Here is a 22,227-nt window from a genome sequence, read left to right as displayed (position 1 = left end):
GCGCGGTTCCGTCTTCTGCGCAGGCGCCGCCCCCCAGAGACTTCATTACCCAGAAGGCTCGGGGAAGAGGAGGCGCGGCCCCGCCTTGTACGCAGGCGCGGCCCGGCCCGGCCCGGCCTGGTTGTCATGAGAGCGACGGCCGCGGCCCTGGCGCTGGGCGCAGGAGGCCGGGGCTGCTCCTTGGCGGCCACCGCCGCTTTGGCTCGGGGGTGCGGACGGGCGGTGGGCGACGGAGGAGGCGCCGCCTGAGCTCCAGAAGGCGCTGCCAAGGGGCGGCGGAGAGCCCTGAGGACCGTGCAGGCGCCGAGGTCCGGGCGGGCCTTCGGTCCTGACAGGTACCCCGAGCCCTGACAACGCGCGGACCCGGGATGCGGGGCCTGGTGGCTGTGGGTGCGGCCCGGGGAGTCGGAGGGCCGGGAGGTCGGGGTGCGGGGCCTGGCGGGTGTGGGTGTGGGCGCGGCCGGGGCAATCGGGGGCCGGGGGCTGGGCCCAGGGTGCAGGGCCTACTGGGGTGGGCGCGGTCGGGGGGCCGCGGACCCGGCCGGGGGCGGGGAGCTAGTACAAAAGGTGCCCCTGCCGCGTTGGGCGCCGCCCGCCACTGCCCAAGGTCGGTCTGCGGTGGCCTCCAGCCGGCGCCGATTTACCGTCAGGTACTGTCCGCCCGTCCGGACCTCCCTGTTCTGGGCGCACAGATGACCCAGAACCCTGCCTGACCCGAGTGAAGAATGTGGTTACGCCCCTGTGCAGGTTCGGCTCCTCTCTTCACCCCCACTCCCCCAATCTTTCTTTGGTTCCTATTCAATTTCAGATAGGCTCTGCGGCACTTTCAGTCTTTAAGATTACTTGACCAAAAATTATTTACTCGTGTAACATTTAGGTGTCCATAAAAAGAAAAATGGAAACAAGGTTTGTCTCGTAGTCTTGTAGCAAAATGTTGGGAAGTTGCTGAATTGTTTGTTTAATTCATAGATGTCAGCAATCCTGATACATAACTGGAAAGGTACACGTTGATAGACTTGGTGAAGGAACCCCGAGCTACCTTGGTCCGTGCAGGTACTAGCAGGCGTAGCAAGGAAGCCGTGGACAGCAGTTGCTGCTTGGGGTCCTGCATGTTAATAGCTGAGTATTCAACAGAGCTTTGATCTTTCCCAAAATGTTAGTGGTGATTTTTATAGTCTAATGGCAGTGTCCTTTAGTGACATCTCAAGTATCATGTAACACTCCTGAAGGTTTCCACAAAGGGGACCCTAGGGTACAAGGTGGAAGGGCTTTGGAAGAGGGTGGCCAAAAAGGAATCCTTTTCAGCTACTTAAAGTGAGTTAATAATGTTGTCTTTACAGTGCCCAGGCATGTCTCCTATCTTGTTACTAAATGCCAGTACTTTGTTTTGAATTTTTGAGGCAATATCGTATAGTGAACACAACCTGTGTTTGGACTTCAAAGGTCCTATTTTAAGTCTTAGAACCTTAGCAGAGGGTTTTGGTCAAGATCAGAGACTCTGGAACCCAACCAGCTAAAAATACTCTGCCTACGTGGCTTACTAGCTGTGTAAACTTGAGCATGGGCCTCTCTGTACCTCAGTTTCCATATCTCTCAAGTTGTGTGACAACAAACCTATGTCAGAGTTGTTATGAAGGTATGTGTCTAGGGCTGAGGACAGTCCTTGGCACACAGTAAGTGCTTTATAGGTAGGGTCCATCTGCAAGCAAGAGTGCTATGTAAGGGAATATACGTTTACTACAAGTGGGGCAATGTGAATGGTATTTCAGATTTTAGAATTTCGAGATACATAATCACGTTTAGTTGAAAATACTTAGTAGATGCCTACTAATTTCAAGGTGGAATAGAAAGTAACGGGCTCTGCTCTTAAGGATGATGGAAGGTTTTGAGAAGTTCAGAAGAGAGAGAACTGAGCTTTAGTTAAGTTTGGCTGGACTTCAGAATTCGAACAGCAGGTTGGGTCAGGACACAGTTGACCCTTCAGCCCTGGACAGGGAGCACATCAAGAGCTCTGAGTTAGGGTACAGATACTGATGACCCCAGCTGTGCTTGAGGAGGAACACAGGACAGTCGGGGGGAGTGTTCCAAGTGGGGAGACCTGGCCACGGTCCGTGGTCATCCAGTAGAAAAGACAGTGGGATGGAAAAGAGTGCATTCAATCGTAGTCAGTCATCTGAAAGGCAGGACCCACAAGACTTGGCACGTGATGGACGGAAGTGGGGAGGAGGAAGTGCAGGGTAAGTGGAGGCTGAAAGCCCCAGCTCGTGGAAGGAGCTGCACTGTGGACGACACATCCCGTTCCTGGTGGGAGCACAGGTGGGGCTCTGCAGCACCCCTGCATGCAGTCACACTCATTCAGTGTTGGCGTTTGCTCGCCTTTATTTTCTGAGTGAGTTTCCTTTAGTGTTCCTCTGCTATACTGTGACGTCCTTCAGCAAGCTCGTGTCAAAAATTATGATCTTTAATAATGGTTTATTATTCTGTTAGTAATGCTTTTGTTCATATATTCGAAGAAGAATGGCAAGTACCAGCCAAGAATTAATTTATTGATGTAGGTCATTTGAGGTTTCGAGTGAAAGTAAAAGATCTAGATCGTGCATCAAGCATATTAAAATACGCAAAATCATGCAGGATATATTTATATGTTGCCTCCACTCAGGATCTCAGTTGACAGTATGTCCTGTCCCAGAGAACTTTCTGGAGAATTCTTTATTTTCTATCTTAGTGAGGACTCTTCTTGTTGCAGATACTTAAAGCTAATTCAGATTGGCTTACTGAAAGGGAATTTTACTGGCTCAGGAACTGGAAAATAACCAGAAGTTTATGGGTAGTTTGGGCCTTAAATGTGGCTGAACCTCTGGGTTCCCGAGGCAGCTGTCTCCCCGTGTCAGCCTGCTCTCCGGCAGGACCTCCCCGCTGGTGGCCACCAGTAGCCCCCGGAAATATTCTACAGCTACAGCCCCAGCAAGAGGAAGGCTTCTCTTTCCTGTAGCCCCAGCAGAGTCCGGGGATAGAGCCATGTTGGTCCCGTTTGGGCCCGCCTCTCATGCTCCCACCCCTGAACAGCTGCTGAGGAGGGACGTGGAGCCCACAGACTGACTGAGCCCGGGAGTGGGGCGGGCAGAAATTGCCGCTGAGCTGCTGTTTTCAAACCAGGACAGGATGGGTGTCGAGCAAGCAAAACCAGACGTCACGACATCCATCCTCAAGATGATATTCAGCCATGGACTGTTCACTCAACAATGACGTAAAAAGTTCATCCAACCACTATTTAAATATCTGAAGCAGGCCCAGGCGCACATCTGCCCCTGGCGTGTATCCCCCTGGAGTCTTGCCCTCCCTGCTTGGGCCGTGCCTTTGCATTCAGCGGTCACCGTGCTATTGATTAAACTGCCCCTTTCCCTCTTATTTTTTTATAACTTCTTAGCATACCTGTTGTATTGGTTTCTTAAGTAATATAAAAAAAACTTGGTGTTTGTATCTTAACAAAACTCTTTGGTCTTGCCATATCGAAGTGCCACAAAGTGGGTGACTTAGAACAACAAAAATGTACTCGGGAGGCTAGAAACCCGCAATCAGGTGTCAGCAGGGCTGTGCTGTTTGTGAAGACTCCACGGGAGGGTCCTTCCTGGCTCTTCCACCGTCTGGTGCTGACAGAAATCCTTGGCATTCCTGGGCTTGGCTTCTTGTCTGGGTGCACGTCTTTGTCTCTCAGATGGACACCAGTGCTTTTGTGTCGGGGCCCACCTACTCCAGCACGACCTCGTCTTCGCCCCATTACACTGCAAAGACCCTATTTCCAATAAAGCTCATATTCACAGGTACTGGGAGTTAGGACTTCATTCTCTTTTGGGGAGGACACCATTCAACCCACAACACTGGTCAAATTTTTAGGACATATATTTGGAAAAAGCCAAGATAAATGGAACCTGAAGTAGTTAGAGGCTCCTGGGAGAAACACTTAACAAAAAAACTGGATTCGTTGAAAGTGATGGGAAAATTTTGATACGTTGTGAATTATTTTGTCTATGAGCAAGGCATGAGCTAACACGTTCTATGTTGTAAAGTGTTACCAAGTTCCTTTATCTTAAAGAAGTCTTTCCTGCCCTATCAACAGCCCAGCGCCCAGGATGCCCCACAAGATTGGTTTTGTTGTCGTCAGCTCCTCTGGACACGAAGATGGCTTCAGCGCCCGGGAACTAATGATCCACGCACCAACCGTCAGCGGCTGGAGGTCACCGAGGTGAGCCGGGCGGCTGTGGGCTGGGGCGGCGGGCTGCCTTCATTCCGTGCTTCTGCTTGTTTGATGACTCAGGCCTCAGAACCACACGCCGTGTATGCAGTGATGGGACGGGTTATTTCCTTCTTTTAGTGTTTTTAAAGACAATTTGTTGGACCTTATTCCCCGATAACATTAACTGACGTTCACTGAAGAAATGTGCTACGGAGGAGAGGGAGGAGAAGGGACCGCGCAGGGTTGTTAGCCGTCTTCCCTAGCCTCATTCCCATCCGTGTTCTGTGCCGAGCTCCTTAGTTTCACAACCGTGCTTCTGTGGGTGAGATTTCATGAACCCCAAACTTTAACCAGGAACGTCTCTTTCAAATGTTTGTCTACAATATATGTACACCTTTTAAAATGTCCATTACTTAAGAAACATAGTACTAGTTAGTATTTTTCTGAAACTAAGCCTTTTCCTGAGAGGTGTTCAGTCTTCACCAAAGGTACAGTCATAGGTGTTCAGGAGCCCAAGTGCCTGATCAGGCTTCCTGCCTGTGAGGCCAGCTCCCCATCCCGGTCCACCCCCTCCCAGTGTCCCTGCCTCTCACGCTCCCCACCGTCCTGTCACCTCTTAGTGTCCCTGAAGGGCAGCTTTGATGCACGCTTGAGCTCGATAAACTACGTTTGAATAACACACTCCTAGGCCCATCTTTTGAAGGGTTTTAAAAGGCATACAACTTCCAAATTTTGTCCATTGTCTTTTCCTTAAACCGCTTCGGAGGGTTTTTCTCATAATCGGTCACTAAGTGCCTTTATGCTTGGAATGACCTCACCAGGGTTCATAACATGTGCTCATAACATGAGGCCAGTTTGAGAGCGGTAAATATCTTACACGCCTGAAGCCACACTTGCCCACCATGGGAGACTGAGCAGTGTTCGTCTCGCAAGCCTGTCCTAGCTGCCCTCCTGCCCCAAGTGCACTTCTCTTACAAGCTTTTCATTTCTGAAAACTCCAGGTGACGGTGTCCCTGGGCTGAGAAGCCATCTGATCTGAGCTCACCCGCCCCTCCTCACCACACACCCTCCCCCAGCACCCCTGCACACCCCTCGGAGGTAGACACAGGCTGTGTGGGTTCTCGTACACTCAGCCTGGTGTTCCTTTGTGCACTCTTCCTTCCTTGTTTCTGTCGTGCTGTGTGAGACCGGGCACTCGTGGCGCAGCAGTGGGCGAAGAGGGCCCCAGGGGGGTGGCGCTGCTGCTGCCCGGTGGGCAAAGCAGGGGGCCGAGGAGATTGGCTGTGAAGGATGGGGGAGGGTGGCTGGGTCAGGAGTTTGTTTTGTCTGTCATATCTTATGCCTTCCAGGTGACTGCATGGAAATGTCAAGTCACCAGCTAGGTCATAGACTTGGACTTGGGGTGATGTCTACTTGCGGTTCCTTGACAAGCAGGTTTTTAAAGCCAGGTTCTGATAGGCTCCCCAATGGTAAATGTAGGGAGAGGGAGGAGTCTGGAACCCAGCCCAGGGGCAGTGCAGGCCTGGTTAGAGGGGAAGACACCCTAAGGTCATAAGGGCTCAGGCCTATGGGCTGAGTGAAGCCAGGACCGGAAAGTACACTTGCACACAGCATCATGGGTCTCAGCGGTGGCCTTGGCAAGAGTAAGCTGTGAAAACACGGGCCAAGCGCCCTGGAGGAGGCTGGGGAGGGGGTGCATGAGAGAGCTGTGCTGGTTTGCCAAGGGCAGCCAAGTGGTGGCATGGGAGCTGAGAAGGATGTGGGGTCACAGGAAGGGTTTCTTAAAATGGGGGGGTTCTAGAGTGTGTTTGTGTGTGGATGGGAGTGACAGGAAGAGAAAAGGCTGGGTGGGGGCAGGCAGGCTCTGGTGCAGTTCGGGGGAGTGAGTGGGGGCTGGGGCACCAGCAGGGAGGCTGCTCCATTCAGGGAGCAGTGGGAGCAGCGCCGTCTGAGGCCAATTTTCTCAGTGGAGTGGGGAGCCGCTGGGAGAGGTGGCAGAGAAGGGGGGAGCATGGCCAGTGGGCAGGGGTGGCCTCACCTAAGAGGCCACCGGGCCCTTTCCAGCTGTTCCATCCTTTGCTGCTTCCCCCGCCCCAGGGCTTTCGACGGCCCACTGTTGTAGCAATCCAGCGCTCGCCGGCTCCGCCTGCGTAGTGCCCACTGTCTGTGCTCTGTCGCTCAGTCACGAGCAGATCCCGCAGCCGACACTGGTTCTCCAGCCTGTTCTCATGTAGGTTGTTAATGTGCTCGCACCGTGGTAGGCACACATCGTTCAGGGTTCTCTGAGCAGGTGGCTTTCCCGAAGCGTTTGGGTTCCTGTGCAAAGTCCTTGGGCTCTGTGTTTCCCGCTAGTACAGCCTCTTAAGACTGACGTGTTTATCTCGCATTGAGCTTCATTTCAAACCGTTTCATTTCATACCATTTTCCAGCTGCCAAAAGCGGGGGGGGGGGGACAGTCCGGACTGGGGCTCCCGCTCTGCGTGCCGGGGGCGCTGGCGCCAGCCCCTGCGGACCGCCGGGAACCCACACGTGTTTGCTTCAGGTTTTGCCAGTTTCCGCAAGAAATCGTTCTCCAGATGGTGGAGAGGTGCCGCGTCCGGAAGCTGCAGCTGCTCGCGCACCAGTACATGGTCCCGAGTAAGGTGGAGTTCTACGTCAGCGAGAGCCTGCCCGGCTACTTCGTGCCCTACCAGGCCGAGCGGTTCCGAAGACTCGGGTAAGCGGGAGCCCGCGGGCTCGTGAGGGCCATCTGCAGCCCGCCTCTCCCGTGTCAGCGGCGGGAGCGAGGGGACCGGCCTTGCTCTCTCTCTGTCCTGGGCCAGAGGCCCCGTGGGCCGGGTGCGCAGCGTTTGCGAGCAGCTGCCTCCGGAGGCGCCCTCTGTCAGCAGGACCGCCAGTCACGTTCGTCTCTTCTCCCCAGGGGCAGAACTTGCTCTAAGAGAACTGGTCAGAATACGATTGCTGGGCTTCTCCCGAGGTTTTTCCATTGGAGACTTGACTTTGACTGAAACCCGCGAGTTCAGTAGGAGCAGAGGCCAGTTCCGTGGCACACACGTTTTCTGTCAGGTGATTCTGGCATGTGCTCTCCCTTCCAGCTACGTCTCTCTCTGTGACAACGAGAAGACGGGCTGCAAAGCCCGGGAACTGAAGTCCGTCTACGTGGATGCAGTAGGACAGTTCCTGAAGCTGATTTTTCACGAGAACCACGTCAACAAGTACAACATATACAATCAGGTGAGACGCGCGCTCCCCACCTCCTCGCAGCATCACAGGGCCCCGCGCCCTTGGCAAAGGCATTTCGAATCTTGCTTTAAGATGGTAACTCTTATGGGAGGACGTGAGCTCTCCGGGAGCCACGCAGTGGGATCAGGAGCTGCTGCCCCGCGGCAGGTGCACGCGGGGCACCTGCCGACCCAAGTGCGATGGGCCGCTCAGGCTGGCTGCCCGCTCGAGCTCAGAGGCGTTGTGGGAGGAGAAGAATCAGTTATGCGGTGAAACGGTAGTATTGTCGTGATATAGGTTTAAAATCAATATCATCTGCTGCTTTTTACAATTTTTTACTGTGTCCACTAGAAAATTTAAAATTATCCACGTGGCTTGTGTTGTTTCTGTCAGGTGACACTCTTCTAGATAAACCCACTAAACTTTTGCAAGATAAAGCCCCGCTAGGACTTGGGCATGTGATTTCGTGGTGGCAGCCCGGCTCTGAGCCCTCATTCTTATCTCTCCCTCCCTCGCGTCCCGTCTTTCTGTTCCTTCTCCTTGTCTTTTCCTTTAGTTGTGTTTCGGGCGTGCTTCGTGTGGTAGGTCAGTTGTGTCCAAAGCAGACTCTTCGTTAGCATGCATATTGACGTCACTCCCTGCCCCTCCAAACATTCCACCAAGTCAGAGTTTCACACCCAGCCAGCGCACTGGGGAGAGCTCTGGCGTGCAGTTCTGTTGTTGGTCCGCCACAGCACTGCTTGACCGTGACCCCAAAGAGTGACCGCTCACCTGTTTCCACGTGGCCCCAGCAGTAATAGCCCCGCACGTAGTTCCACCGCAGTGATGCTCCAGGAACGGGGGTGTGGGAAGGGCTCCCCTTGAAGGGGGAGCCACGGACCCAGACAAACGGGGCTGTGCTAATGCGCGCTTTCAGTCCATTGTCCAGGATCAAACAGATGGGACCCTGTACTGGACTATGAGGGGACGGTTCGATGTGAGGCTGTTAAAACCATGGAGGTTTTTAGCCATTATTGTCTTAACGTACTTTAGACGTTAAAGTAACCATTGGATTAGGCATTAGAACATTAACTTACATAATTTACAGTAACTATTAATAATAATTCTATAGCTTGACATTTTATAATTATGTGGTTTGTTGTACATCATCCCATTTGATGACAGTATGGGCAAGCAGTTTATAATAAAGGGGGTAAATCATCACAAACATTTTATACTTAATTTTGACTGGTTAACTCTTTCTTAGGTTGCTCTGGTTGCAGTAAATATCATTGGGGACCCTGCAGATTTCAGTGACGAAAGCAATATTGTAAGTTTGGGAAGTTTCATTCTTGAAGAAAACGTATTTCTAACGAGAGGGGATTGATTATTTTTGGCACAAAAAGTGTCATCTTGAAAATCTTTATACAATTGTTGAATAGCTAGCAGATAATTTCTAGCAGCTGTAGCATATTAAACTTTCTTTCGCTCAAGAATTTTAACTGTCTCTCCAAGAGAGTGGGATTCTCGAAGCAGGCTGACGTCTTTATATCACACCACCTCTTAGTTAAGGTTTCATGTTGTTCCTGTTTTCCTCTGAGACACTAAGCAGAACTTTTTGTTCCCAAAGACCTCTAGAGAGAAGCTGATTGATCGTTATCTGGGGCACAGCGGCGAGGACCCAGCTCTGGAAGGAACTTGTACTGGGTAAGAGTCCTCCCCCCAGAGCCGTCAGCTCCTAGGACTCTCCGCAGAATTGCCCGGGTGTGAGTCACCTCCAGAGGACTGTGGTTCCAGAGCCTCTAAGTTCAGTTCCGAGTTAGATAAGCCACAGATGGGATTGACTTAAATACACTTAAAGATTCAGGTCACTGTTGTACTTCGCACTTCTTCGCTTATTGCCCTTTGGAGACCGCTCCATTTCTTGTGTGTTCAGGTATTACTAGAAAGTTCCCACATGCAGGTAAAAGATCTATCGGCCGTCCTTTGATATTGTATTGGCACAGGCAACTTTGTAGGTAAGAATTCAAGGAATTAATTGACCCAGATTATCAGTTTCTAGTGCGTTCATCTTATGTCTGCTTTAAGCCCTCCCCTGTCTCATCCAGACCATGATGGTGTGGCTCCCGCCTCCCTCAGGCCGGGGGCCCTCATGAAGCCCGGGCTGCAGGCCCAGGGCAGGCCACACTGGCAGCAAGGCTCACTGTCCGCTGGTGTGCGCACTTAGCACGGCAGTGGCTCCGGAGTGACCGCAGAGATTCTCTCCATAGTTTACGCAAGCCTGGCTTAAGAATGAACGACCTCGTCACTGGTTTGGACTGCCTTGCTTCCTGTGGCGCCTCCCTGGGCCTCCAGCCTGGCTGTCACGGGGTGGGTGTCAGTAGGGAGTGCTTGAAAAGTAGAGGCTGTCCCTAAATGTGGATTACAGTAGTGAGGAAAGTGACCTCTCACCTAGACAGCCCCTTGGTCTCCTGCAGACTCTCCCGTGCCTGACAGTAACAGCAGTGCCCGCCCTACCTTTCCGGGGGGGGGGGGACTGCCACACTGTCCCTCCCTGTCCGTCAGCACCACCCCTGGGACAGCTCTTCGGCTCTGTCCTCCGTGAAGCTTCTCCAGCTGGTGAGGCAGGGACAGCCAGTCCCACTGGTCAGTTTTAGCATCTCCCGTAAAAGGTCTTCGGGTAATTTGGACTCTGTTTACGTCAGTTCTTGACCAGGTTAGCCCACTGGGCTGGCAGACTGCGGTTTGTCTATCCTCACTCCTCTGCAGGGCTTTCCTGAAGGTAAAGGGAGAGCAGAGCCGTCTGTGGAAGGCGCATGTGCAGGGCTGAGCCAGGGTCACCACTAGGGGGCGTTCATGGGCCGGGCAAGACCTGCTCTCTCGGGAAGCTGCCCACTGCCCTGGAACTGACTCCCAAGCCAGAGGACGTCATGTCTTCCTTTGTAGCATTTTCATGATGAAGTCTTTGTTTTCATCTCTAGGACTTCAAGGCAAAGTAACTTTGACCTAAAAGTATATATATTTAGGTAAAAATAATCAATCTTGTGCCAATACCAAAGCGTGTTGCTGTTTGGTCCTTGCTGAGATTAACTGATACTGTTCAAAGCTGCCGGGGCTGAGCCTGCCCCCAGGCCTGGAAGCAAACAGCCTGATTTCCAGAGGTCAGGAAGTGTTGGGGAGATGTTTGATCGTTTTGAAAAGTGATGTTGTCCTGTGTCCTGTTTCAATTGATTTTTAGACAACCAAATTTTTTATAAGTAATGTTTTTACTAAAATTTACCTGTGTATAAAGATATCTAAGTCAAAGCTAACAACTGGCTTATTTTGTGTAGCTGATACGGCAGAGACTTTGAAACATGTTCTCTGTCAGCACTTTTGTTGAGTGGTTAGACTGGCATTTTTCTAAGTGTTAGACCCAGGAGAAAGCTGCCAGCCTGCTGTAGAATTTGAAAGAAAGAATGAGGCGATACTTAATCAGTTATGGGTTACTCAGATCACTGAACAGATCTTTTATTCCTGGAAGAATTATTCTGATCTGCCCAGGATGTGCGATACCGTGCAGCCCGACCCTCTGAGCTGAGGCCCCGGCAATGTGCATCTTTAGTCTCCTCGCGGTCACTGTGGCACTGGGTCGAACGTGGACGCCTGGACCACCTGGGACCCCCCAAGTCAGACTCTAAGGGTGGAGCCTGGCGGTTTGCTTTGGCTTGGGCTTTCCCTCGTCTACAAATGATTCACGGCACTGTTATGTCCCCGGTGCCCAGAGCAGAGCCGGGCACAGAGTCCACACTCAGAATATCTGTGGAAGAGCCAATGCAGCAAGGGCTACGGTGCCCCAGTGCAGTTTAACTAATGGTCCAGAGCACAGGCTGTGCAGCCGGAGAGACCTGCCTGCACGTAAGAGCTGGGTGACCGGAAGCCCATTCCTGATTTTTCTGAGCCTCCACTTTCTGTGGCAAGAATGCTCCGGAGCAGATGTGGTGGGGTGCGTGGCTGCGACCATACCTCCCGCACCGAGCCCGTAACGCTCCCTCCACCATCGTCCTGTCACACATGGCAAAGTCAGCGCTAAAGTCTTTCTTTCTTTCCTTTAGGAAACCTGACTATATTTCTCCACTAGATGACTTAGCCTTTGATATGTACCAAGATCCAGAAGTTGCCCAGATTATACGCAAATTAGATGAAAGAAAACGCGAGGCCGTCCAAAAGGAACGTTACGACTATGCCAAGAAGCTAAAACAAGCTATTGCTGATTTGCAAAAGGTACTGCTCCTGTAGAGAACTTCCTCGGGTGTGTGAGACAGCAGTCAGTGGTCCTGACCCGCAGTACAGCAAAGGCGTAGGTCCCTAAAAGCTACGGCCATGAGTGTGGGTCCAAGGAGGTAAGCAAAATAAAGTTACGGACGGATGAGCCCTGAATAAGATGTAAGTGAAGGCACACGCTTAGCCTCTTCAGACGTCATCCTCAGACGCCGCGTTGCTGTCCTGAAGTGGTAGGAAAACATAGATGTTTACGTCCCTGTGGACTCGCACCGTCTCTCAGACGCCCTCCGTGCGCCTGCTGCCGCGTGGCCCGGGCTCGGGCCCTCCTCCTGGCGGGGAACGCGGGCGGGCAGCGCTATGTGACCGGGCCTTGCTTTGCCCTGGAGGGGGCGGATGCGCATTTGAAGCAGCACGACCTTGTGTGCTTCAGGTCGGAGAGCGGCTCGGGCGGTACGAGGTGGAGAAACGCTGTGCGGTGGAGAAGGAGGACTACGACCTGGCCAAGGAGAAGAAGCAGCAGATGGAGCAGTTCCGCAGCCGGGTGTACGAGCAGCTGCAGCTGCACAGCCTAGTGGACGCCGAGCCGGTAGGTGCCTGGGCACCGGTCCCGAGGGCCGCGGAGACGCACCTGCGGGGCCGGCGAGTCTGCAGAGTGCGTATGTGATGTGCGCACAGCTCCGTCGTGCGCCGGTGACGGTTTGGACAGCTGGCACCAGCTCTGGGGCCTGCGGTGGGGGCGCTGCTGGACCCGTGCTCGCAGGAAGACTCAGGGCAGAGGGGGGAGGTGACGAGCCAGAGCCGGGGATCTCACCGCTCCTCCCCGGCTTGGCTTCCTCATTGGTAAAATGAACTGAGGGCGGCCCTGCCCCACGTACGCCCCATGGGTGGCCTCGGAAGTGTCGTGGTGGATCATCCTAACAGCCTTGGCTTGTCGAGACCGTGTTTCCACCACTGATCTTCGGAACCCCCCAGGCAGCTGGTGTCCCCCCCGACGTGGCAGTCGTGCAGGATGGTGCGGACCCTGGAGCCATGCTGCCTGGGCTCTGATCTGGCCCCTCGCTGGTGGTGTGGTCTCAGGGTCATTCCTTACCCATTCTGCCTCAGTTTCCTTATCCCGTTTATGGGGTAAAAGTGGTGTGCATTAAATGAGAGCCTCTGTCTGGCACACTTACCGCCATGGCCGGTGCACGGTAACTATGTTGTGATGACACAGAACAGCCTCTGCTTTTGCAGCCACAGGGCACACGGCCACGCCAGGCTTGGGGTCCCGCCCAGGTGCTTCGTACTCCCCTGTACCATGTCTTTGCTGTCACGCTGGCACTCTGGTGTGCTCTGTAGGGCACGTGGCCACCATGGAGAGACGGTTGAAAGGCTTTGACAGGACTGGGGGACACCGTCGATGCAGACTGTAACTCTGCCTTCCTAAATGGTCGCGTCCCCCAGAATGGTGTGGCAACAGTGCTGGGAATGAAGTGTCCCGTTTTTCCCCAGATGCGAAGGCCTTCTGACCTGCCCCTCCAGCCCCTTGCTCACTCTGCCAGTCCTCGTCACCAACAGCCAGTGCCGTCTCTACTGCAAGAAGAAAGCGCATCAGACAGCCGGTTTGCAGAGCATTTCCTTCAGGAAAACCTTCCAGCGCATCCCCTGGGCCCCTGTCAACGCGCCACAGTGGACCAGTCACCGCCCGCCCCAGACCCTCATCTCAACGCCCATGTAGGTAACTGGGTTTCAGATCGCATGCAGTTTATTCAAGAAACACATAGGACCCGCACGGTGCCAAGGCTTTCCCGGTGCAGGGGATGAATCAGGGTGCACAACTGCAGAACCCCTTCCTGCCGTACGTTCCAGGAGAGGGGGGCAAAGTTGAAGCCAGAACGGGGTGCCGACGCAGCCAGCAGGTGATCACACCTCACTGGGAGGCCCTGCCCGCACTCAGATGTGCCAGGCCTCCTGCCGGCTTCTGCCCCCACCAGCCGGTGGTCTGGGACACCCCATCCTTCTGAGCCTCTACTTTTCTCTCTATAAAAGTGTACAAACATCTGCTAGAAGGATTGTTTCCAGGAATAAATGAGACCGTGTTTGTAAAGTGCCCAGTGTGAACTGAGTCATGTGCGGTTACTGTGCTTTGTGGATTTTCTGGCTTTTGTCACTCAGGACTTAAGCGTTCACGTAGGTTTCAGGGTTCGGTAGCTTCATGGTGTCCTCAACGCCTCCTTTCCTCCTATCTTTCCACTCTGTTTCCTGTGGTTCCAAGTCACCCTAGAGCTGGAGCCGTCACATGGCCCTCAGCTTCACGTCTGCACGTGGTCACCTGTGAGGGGAGAGCGCGTCCCATTCTAAGCTAGAGTCTCCGAGTTTATCAGCCACACGCCAGCCTCTGAGTGATGACAAGGACCCAAGGAGGGCCTCGCTGGAGCTCCTGCTGGCGTGTAAGGCAGCGTGGCTGGCAGACTCAAGGGAAGAAGGCGGGGTGTTAGGTGGGCACAGGCAAGTGTCTGCTGTAGCCAGAGGCCCAGGAAAGCCAGAGAGGACAGCACTCGTCTGCTGGCTTCCCGGTGCACGTCTTTGAGGGTCCCTGTCATCCCCACCGGGAGAGTCTGGTCTGTAATGTCATTGCTTTAAGTCATATTGAACACTTGGGTTTCAGATACTCTAATGTCTCCGTTGTCAGCATGTCAACGTGTTCTGTTCTATAGCAGGGTAGATTTAGACTAGAGAAGCTCACTCGCACACGCAGCATACACTGAGTTAACATCTCAGCGGGGGTTAAATGTGAGTGTCTCCATGACACCTGCCTCAGAAAATGACTGGAATCTCTCTTCTCACTTAATTTCCCAAAAGTCTGCCACGTACGTACGTGCCCAGGTGTGTGTCTCTCTCGCGTGTGGATGGAAGCCCCAGGAGGTGGGCCGTCCGTGTTGCCCATCGCTTGCCGGGGGGCCCAGCAAGCTCCTGCGGGGCTGACGGGGGACGTGTGGCAGACAGCTGCCCGCCCGGAACACAGGAAGGCTGTTGAAGGGTTGTTAGCTTGGCTGCCTGTTTTAGTAGATGTCCGCCAGATAATGAGCACATTTAAAACGAGGCCTGATACTTATTTCTAAGCCATAAACTAAGAAAGAAATCAGAAGTCTTGTCAGGAAAAAATGTAATAACTTTTACTTCATATGCTACATGTCCGCTGAGCTGGAATTACTAGGGGTAAGTAGTAACTGAGGCCGAATCGATACCGCTTTTCCGTTGGGTCTACTAGTGAGTTTAGAAAGGAGTGGAAACCGTGATCCGATTTTTTCAGTTGAATCCTATTGTATAAATTATTCCGATCTGATAAAAGTACCATCATGCAGAGCATTTGCCCTGCGGTGTAGACGTGGTGTCAGCAGGTGGGGAAACCCGGGGAGCTCTGCAGCCACCCTTCCTCTCCCGTAGCTCCAGTCGGTGCCCTACGATGAGCGGCCCCTTCCTGCCTCACGGAAGCAGCCGGCAGCAGTGGCTCTAGAACCAGAAAAGAGTGACACTGATGTCAGCGAGGCTCCCAGAGGAGGTGCTGCTGGGGAGCCGGAGCCCTTGGCAGAGAAGGCCCTGAGAGAGGCCGGCCCCGCCGTGGATGTGCTCGGAGAAAGCCTGGTAGGCAGAGTGCCGTGTGCAGGTCCGCGGAACGGGGAGCAGGCAGGCTGGGAAGCGCCCTCAGCTTTGTGATATTGTTGGCGTCCGTTTGGCCTCAGTATTCAGTTGAGTCTTTCAGTAATTATTGATTATATAAAACAGCAGAAACAGAAGGAAGAATTTAAGATTTTATAATGCGTGTTCATTTAAGACTGGGTGTTTCTGTCCAGTACTGACAGAGCTGGAATTGAAAATCTGCCCCTTCTGGAACACCTGTCCATCCCAGGGGAAATGACGGCAGAGCGAAACAGGAGATGGAAGTGTGTCCGTATGGAAATGAGCCCAGTGGGTTTCCCTAGCTCCCAGCTTCCCAGTATTTCTCTTGGCAGAGCTGCTCCTACTTGCCGTATTGTAATAGGGTCTTCAGAATTCCGTGTTAGAAAAATGACTTCCTCAAACGCACATACTTACTGTGCTCCTACGAGAGGTCTGTGTGGCAGACTGCACAGTGCTGGGGGGTGGCGGCGGCGTCACTGACGTGCCTTCTCTGAGTCGGGCCGGCCTCCGGTCTGTGGCAGGTCGCGGGGGCCTATTCCAAGACATGGTCGTACCGGGAGGACGCACTGCTCGCCCTGCATAAGCAGCTGATGGAGACGCCTGCTGGGAGCCCAAAGGAAGAGCTGAAGAGCACGCTGCGTGCATCTGTCTTTCTCGTGAGAAGAGCCATCAGAGACGTAGTGACCCCGGTGAGTCCCCTCCACCCCCGGTGGCCCCGGGCGAGGTGCCCCAGGAGGTCGGGTGGCCTGGGGGGTAGCACGCCGTGTCACTAGGAATGAAGGTTCTCTAGCGAGAAATGTCAGCCACGAGCCTGCGGAGTCTGTCCTCACCCGGCCGCGCGCCCTGCTCTGAACGGCAGCGGCTTCCCCGTGCGGCCGATAAAACGCTCGGGGACCTGAGGAGCTTGGGGTTATTCCTGGATTCCCTGGCTCTGAAAGGGGCCGTAAGGGTGAGCACGTCCTCCGTGCACGCTGCCTGCACGTTTGCAGTTCGGCAGGAGCGTTGGGGCGCGGCCTCCAGGGCAACGCAGGGCGCGTCCTGACACCGACATGAGAGCACACGCCTCCCGTAGGCCAGGCGCTACGTGAGAAGGTGGTGTTCCGTTGGCCTCCCCAGCCCTTCAGGCGGCCAGAATCTCCAACCTAACATTCGTACTTCGTACCGGAGGTATATGCGTTTTCTTCGCTGGAATGCGGTTACGGGAGCTCTGCCATTTCTGCCACTTTTTTCTTAGGTTTTTCAGGCTTCTTTGAAATTGTTGAAAATGATAATTACGCAATATATTCCTAAACACAAACTGAGTAAGCTTGAAACTGCTCACTGTGTAGAAAGAACCATCCCCGTTCTGCTCACCAGGACTGGAGACTCTTCTGCTCGCCTCCGAGTCATAGCTTCAAATTTTATTCAGGTACGAACTTCACCATAAAATTTGAGACAGGAAATAATGAGCCCGTTACTACGCTATTTGACTTTCTGAATACCTTACCAGGTTCTGTCTCTCCTAAGCGCCTCATCGACCCCCCTTGTGACTTGCTGGTGCTCTGAGAGCTGACGCTTGCCTTCGATTGAAGTGTAGTTTGACTTGTCTAGTATTCCTCTTTTTCAATATATGCTAGTAACTTTTAGTAAAAATATACGGAAAACTAAACCAGAATAGCAGCAACTGGGGGTAAAGAGATAATAAGTGTGTAATGATCTTAATCTTAATAGTTTTGTTCGTTCAACAAACGTGCCTCCTCCGGGCCAGGTATTGTGGGGATACTGAGAGAGTGCTGGGAATTCTTTTTTTTTTTTTTTTAAAGGTTATGCCAATTTTTTTTTTTAAAGATTTTTTATTTATTTATTAGACAGAGATAGAGACAGCCAGCGAGAGAGGGAACACAAGCAGGGGTAGTGGGAGAGGAAGAAAGCAGGCTCATAGCAGAGGAGCCTGATGTGGGTCGATCCCATAACGCTGGGATCACGCCCTGAGCTGAAGGCAGACGCTTAACCGCTGTGCCACCCAGGCGCCCCAGTGCTGGGAATTCTTACCCTGAGTGAGGCCCGTGCTTGGGCTTCAGCGAGTCAATGAATTCCTCAAATTTTATACAACATTCTGTGGCGAAGGACTCCAGAGCTTTCCTGGTTTCTCAGAGGGGTCATTTTTCCAGTGTGAAGAACCACTCATCTCGTTTCCTTTAACCTGAGTTCTGGGGCAGAATGAAAACGAAGTACATTATACTAACAGGAAGGTAAAAATAAGTGACACTCAAGCCCTACCAGATACTCCCTCTCAGTGTGGCACAGAATCTGGGGGAGGTGGCATCTTTCAAAAGGCACGTTGAAGATGAGAGTGTGTTGTTCCTTCATTTAGTCATTTACTTCTTAAGAGAGGGAGAGGAAGGGGTGAGGAGGGGGAGAGGGAGAGAGAGAATCCCAAGTAGACTCCCTGCTGAGCACAGAACCCAACACAGGCTGGATCCCGTGACCCTGAGATCATGACCTGAGCTGAAACCAAGAGTCGCACGCTCAACCAACTGAGCCACCCAGGTGCCCCCAAAACTGATTTCTTTCTATATTGCAACCCATAAGCTTCCTTATTTGATCATTCCTCTTTCTGTGTCTGGCTGCTTGAATGATAAATACCGTAAGTATAGGAAGACTTGCTCATTGGCAGTGGGACTTCATGCTCTCCCGTCAGCCCACCAGGAGTCCCGGCCGCCGGCGACTGTGCACTGCTGCCGTCTCGGCCGCCATCTCATAGAGACTAACAGTACCCGTTTATTTTAGAATTTTAGAAATCAGAAAACCTTTTTCTTGAAGTTGGGAAATCCTGAGAAGAGAAATCTTAAGTTTTAGATCACATTTCTTGTAAAACTCTCATTGATCTTTGAGTGATCGTGGTTTTATTTTTTATGATTTGGAGTTTTGTTTTTAATCATTATATCTTAAATAGAAATATAAGCTTATTAGAGATAAATTATTTTACCACCATTTTTCATTCCCTTTTTTCCCTTGGACATTTGAGGTTTATACTAAAGTATACTAAATGCCTCTAGCATTTTCCGGTACAAATTAACACAGTCATGTTGGTTTTTATAGGAAATGGCCTTGTTCAAGGAGGTTAGGTCTCTCCAAATTATTCCATCTTACTTGGTGCAGCCATTAAAGACCAACTCTTCGACTCATCTGGCAATGAGTCAGATGGGCCTCCTGGCCCGGCTTCTGAAAGACCTGGGCACCGGGGGCACAGGCTTCACCATCGATAACGTGATGAAGGTAAGCGCGCCTCTGGTGTCACACAGTCGTGGCCTTGGCACTTGAGGTGGGCCTGGAGCATGGTGGGTGTCTAGTCAATGTTTATTGAATGAATGAATGAATGACTTCAGAAAAATAGTCAGTTTCATCTAACAAAGGAGAGCAAGGCTTCCTGCTCCTCGTTCTGCCGTGAGTCCGTACATATGTGCAGACGTTGGTCCGTGGTGGCAGACAGACCCTGAAGAACCCGTGTCTGTAAGAGAGAACTGCGGTGTCACTGAGGACATCGAGTGCACGGGAGTGTAGAGCGTCTGAAATGGACAACCTGACAAAACCACAGACGTTCTGGGAGAGAACCTGCCAGAGTGAGGATTCCCTCCTGCCTGATTTCACGTGTGCTGGCAGCTAGCGCTGAGCGTGCAGTCAGCATCTCGGCCAGACGCGGAGCTGCAGCGCGCTCATGACGGCTCGTTCCAGTGCAGCCCACACGCCAGCACTCCACGTTTGCTCCTGTCCATGCGGGAAGGGGAGGGTCTCCCTTCTCCGTGGATTCCACGTGTGCATTGACTTGGAAACCTGAACCGGGTCCTCACACAATCAAATGTATAATCAGGAAAGACAGGATCCTATGAGGCCACTTCCATTCATGTGTTTCCTCCGAGGATGTATGATTTAGACACTGAAGTAAATAAGCCTTTGATACACTCCCTCCCTTGACTTCTGGAGCTCTGCGCCCCACTTTCCCCACGCTTGGCCTTGTTGTCTTGGTCCCTTTTCCAGTTCTTCATCCTCCTGATCGCATTAACATGGGAGTGTCCAGGCCTCCTGTTCTCATTTCTGTGCACATACCTTCCCTCGGTGACCTCACCCGCACCTCCCCACCGTCTGTGGAAGACACAATCTCTGCGCATGTGCTTCCCGGCCGCCTGACTCCTCGGGTAAGCCGCGTCCGCCCGACGTCCAGATGGAGCGCCTGGCCTCCTCTCCGACCCGCCCCTCCTCAGCCTTCCCCGTTTCTGTAAATGGCAATGCTGTTCTGTTTGCTCAGCAAGTGCTCTGGGCTCTTCCTTTGAATATACCCAGCTGCGGACCAGGCCTCCCAGCTGTCCTGCTGCACTCAGGTCCAGCCCCTGTCATCACTTGCCTGGCCGGCCACTGCCAGCTCCCCAGTGGATTTTTCTTCTGCAGTCACGTGGACCACCCACTTTCTTGCCTCCAAGTTCAGTTTCCTTGCTCCCCAGCACAGAACACAAAGCCTACCCCATGTACCGGAATCCCCGTTACACGGTGCCCCGTTTCAAGATAGCTGCGTTGGCATCAGTCCCTTTGAGCTCCGCGGCACTACAAGCACAGACATTTCAGCGGCATAGTGCGGGGAACGTTCATTGCTCTCCCACGCGGTCCCGTGTAGTTCGCGAGGGGAGAGGGCGCTCTGCCCCACGCGGGCCTTCAGGCCTCCACCTCCTTCCAGTAGGACGCCACCAGCTTTCTCACGACTCAATCACTGAATGGAGGAAGCGAGTGGAGGGTGGTGAGGGAGTCTTTACGGCCGGGCTGCTCCCACCTACCCTTCCCTGGACCTGAGCACACGCGGCCAGGAAGGGTGGCATAGCTGTGCACATGGAAGAAGGCAGCTGGCTTGTCAAGCACGTAGCTGTATTCAGGTCCACCTGCATGGTGGAAAGATGGATCCAGATGGAGGGAAAAGAGGAAAGAAGGAAACAGAAGTTGGAAGGAGGAGTCGGTTACTGCAGGAGCGAAGTCCCTGAATGGCCAACGGAATTGGCTCTGGCATATACACAGCAGGGCTAGCTGCACGTCGAGTGGGGAAAGCATGTCCTCTCCATGGACGAAGTCTGCTCAAAGCCAGACTGGATAATGGAGGTTTGAGAGACAAGAAGGATGAATGAAATGCCCCCTTGACATCTGGGAAGGTAAACTGACCAGAAATGCCTCAGGTCAGGTCACTGTTCACTGCCCGGGGCCCCCGTGGTACCTGTCATGGCAAGTCTGGCACGGGGCCAGTCAGCATGCTTCTCGAGTCTGCGAGCACGTTCCATTTGGCCCATGACTACACAGGAAGAAGGGGTCCCGGAAGTGACTTAGTGATGGACATGCTGGGCAGGAAAGACTTGAGGGAGGTGACAGACGGGAGAAGACAGTGGTGGGTCCGGAATAGACCGAAGACCCAGAGGGGGCTGAGGAATTGCCCAGGGAGGGAGTACGAAAAAGTGGGAAAGGTAGGAGGTGACCGTCAGAGGGTGGGCCCCCTAAGGCCAGGACTCCTAATGGCCATGCCACAGTTGGGGGTGCCAGGGTCCGGGGTAAAACCAAGAACCTGTGGCAGGCTGAGACTGTGGGAAGTGAGAGGCTGGCGTGAGAGCCCCACGGGGAGACGTCGACTTACTGAGCATGGTAACGACCGCGTAGGACGGGACGAACATATCATGGGAGGTCCTTGTGACAGAACACTGTAGAGCCCCTGAAATGGATCATGACGAACGGACACCCCTGACAAAGGACTGTGGGGTCGGGGGAAAGAAAGTTTCAGAGAGATAAGCTCAGTATACTGTTGAGAGTGTCGGACAGAAACCCCATGTGTGTAACCAGCACGTGCATGCACACACACCATACACACGGAAGCGTGCGTCTGGGTGGGAGCGCGCAGGCCGGTGTCAGGAGAGCCGTGCCTCCACGGAGCACGGCAAGACCGTGGGGCCGGGGAGCCTTCTGTGGGGACTCACGGCATCACCACGGTGTTCCCTTTCTTAAAGACAAAGATCTGAAACAAACATGGCAAGATCATAACATCGGTTACTGTGGATGGTGGATGCGTGAGGTTTCTTATATTTCCTCTTCTCTGTGATTGGAATATTTTATAATATTTAATATGAAGTCTGCGGAAGGATATAACCTAAAGAATGTTTGTTGGCACGTTAAGTGGAAAAGCAAAGCACAAAGATAGATAGATAGATAGATAGATAGATAGATAGATAGATAGATAGATATCTCCAACATGAGCTCCATTGTGTGTGTGAGGCAAACACAGTGGGAAAAGCTCGGTGTCATAATAGCCAGAACTCTGGGCCGGCAGCGGCGGAGGGGGGGCGGGGGCTTCTTTTATTTTCTTTTTCAAATTTTTATAATGTGCCTGTATTTCTTTTATGCTGGGGAAAAATAAACTGTTATTGTAAGAATCAGTAACCACAAAGACCCCTCCCAACTTTATGTTTAGTTTTCAGTGAGTGCCCTGGAGCACAGAGTGTATGAGGTTCGAGAGACAGCGGTTAGAGTTATTTTGGACATGTATAAACAGCACCGGGCTTTTATTCTAGAGTACCTCCCTCCAGACGACAGCACCACACGCAAGAATGTTCTCTATAAAACAATTTTTGAGGGATTTGCTAAAATAGACGGCAGACCTACAGATGCTGAAATTAGGGTAAGTCAGCTTTTATGACATTATGACTTAATCCTCTACTGAAGTTATTCGGTCCGTGAATAAACCAGCAGATGACCCGAGGGCTTCGGGTGCAGGAAACCAGGGAAACGTCGTCTCCCTGAGTTCAGATCCTGGCTCCCTCATGTTCTGCCTGTGAGACTCTCAGTTTCCCTATCTGTAAATGGGAACA

The 22,227-nt window shown here is 52.7% G+C and overlaps 1 protein-coding gene across 6 annotated transcripts in view; it reads left to right on the top strand.

Moving 5' to 3' along the window:
- The first annotated feature begins 92 nt into the window (after positions 1-92).
- Positions 93-22,227, top strand: part of CEP104 (centrosomal protein 104) — a 33,672-nt gene continuing 11,537 nt past the window's right edge. For 5 of the 6 annotated variants that reach the window (XR_004628673.1, XR_004628674.1, XM_011225259.3 and 2 more), the window contains exons 1-14: positions 93-335; positions 4,118-4,243; positions 6,777-6,950; positions 7,330-7,468; positions 8,703-8,765; positions 9,066-9,142; positions 11,530-11,698; positions 12,129-12,284; positions 13,190-13,411; positions 15,125-15,322; positions 15,880-16,047; positions 16,593-16,766; positions 18,440-18,616; positions 21,831-22,037. Coding sequence is in view for 4 of the 6 variants with exons in the window: in XM_011225259.3 (XP_011223561.1) it covers positions 4,131-4,243; positions 6,777-6,950; positions 7,330-7,468; positions 8,703-8,765; positions 9,066-9,142; positions 11,530-11,698; positions 12,129-12,284; positions 13,190-13,411; positions 15,125-15,322; positions 15,880-16,047; positions 16,593-16,766; positions 18,440-18,616; positions 21,831-22,037 (2,037 nt within the window). In the remaining 2 variants the exon portion in view is untranslated. The remainder of the gene's footprint in view (positions 336-4,117; positions 4,244-6,776; positions 6,951-7,329; positions 7,469-8,702; positions 8,766-9,065; positions 9,143-11,529; positions 11,699-12,128; positions 12,285-13,189; positions 13,412-15,124; positions 15,323-15,879; positions 16,048-16,592; positions 16,767-18,439; positions 18,617-21,830; positions 22,038-22,227) is intronic. The other variant, XM_034671116.1, reaches the window with a different exon arrangement.

The sequence above is a fragment of the Ailuropoda melanoleuca genome, chromosome 11 (genome assembly GCF_002007445.2).
Source record: "Ailuropoda melanoleuca isolate Jingjing chromosome 11, ASM200744v2, whole genome shotgun sequence".
Lineage (NCBI taxonomy): Eukaryota > Metazoa > Chordata > Mammalia > Carnivora > Ursidae > Ailuropoda > Ailuropoda melanoleuca.
The sequence above is the reverse complement of the archived record's forward strand: the minus strand, read 5'-3'. Positions and strand labels throughout refer to the sequence as shown.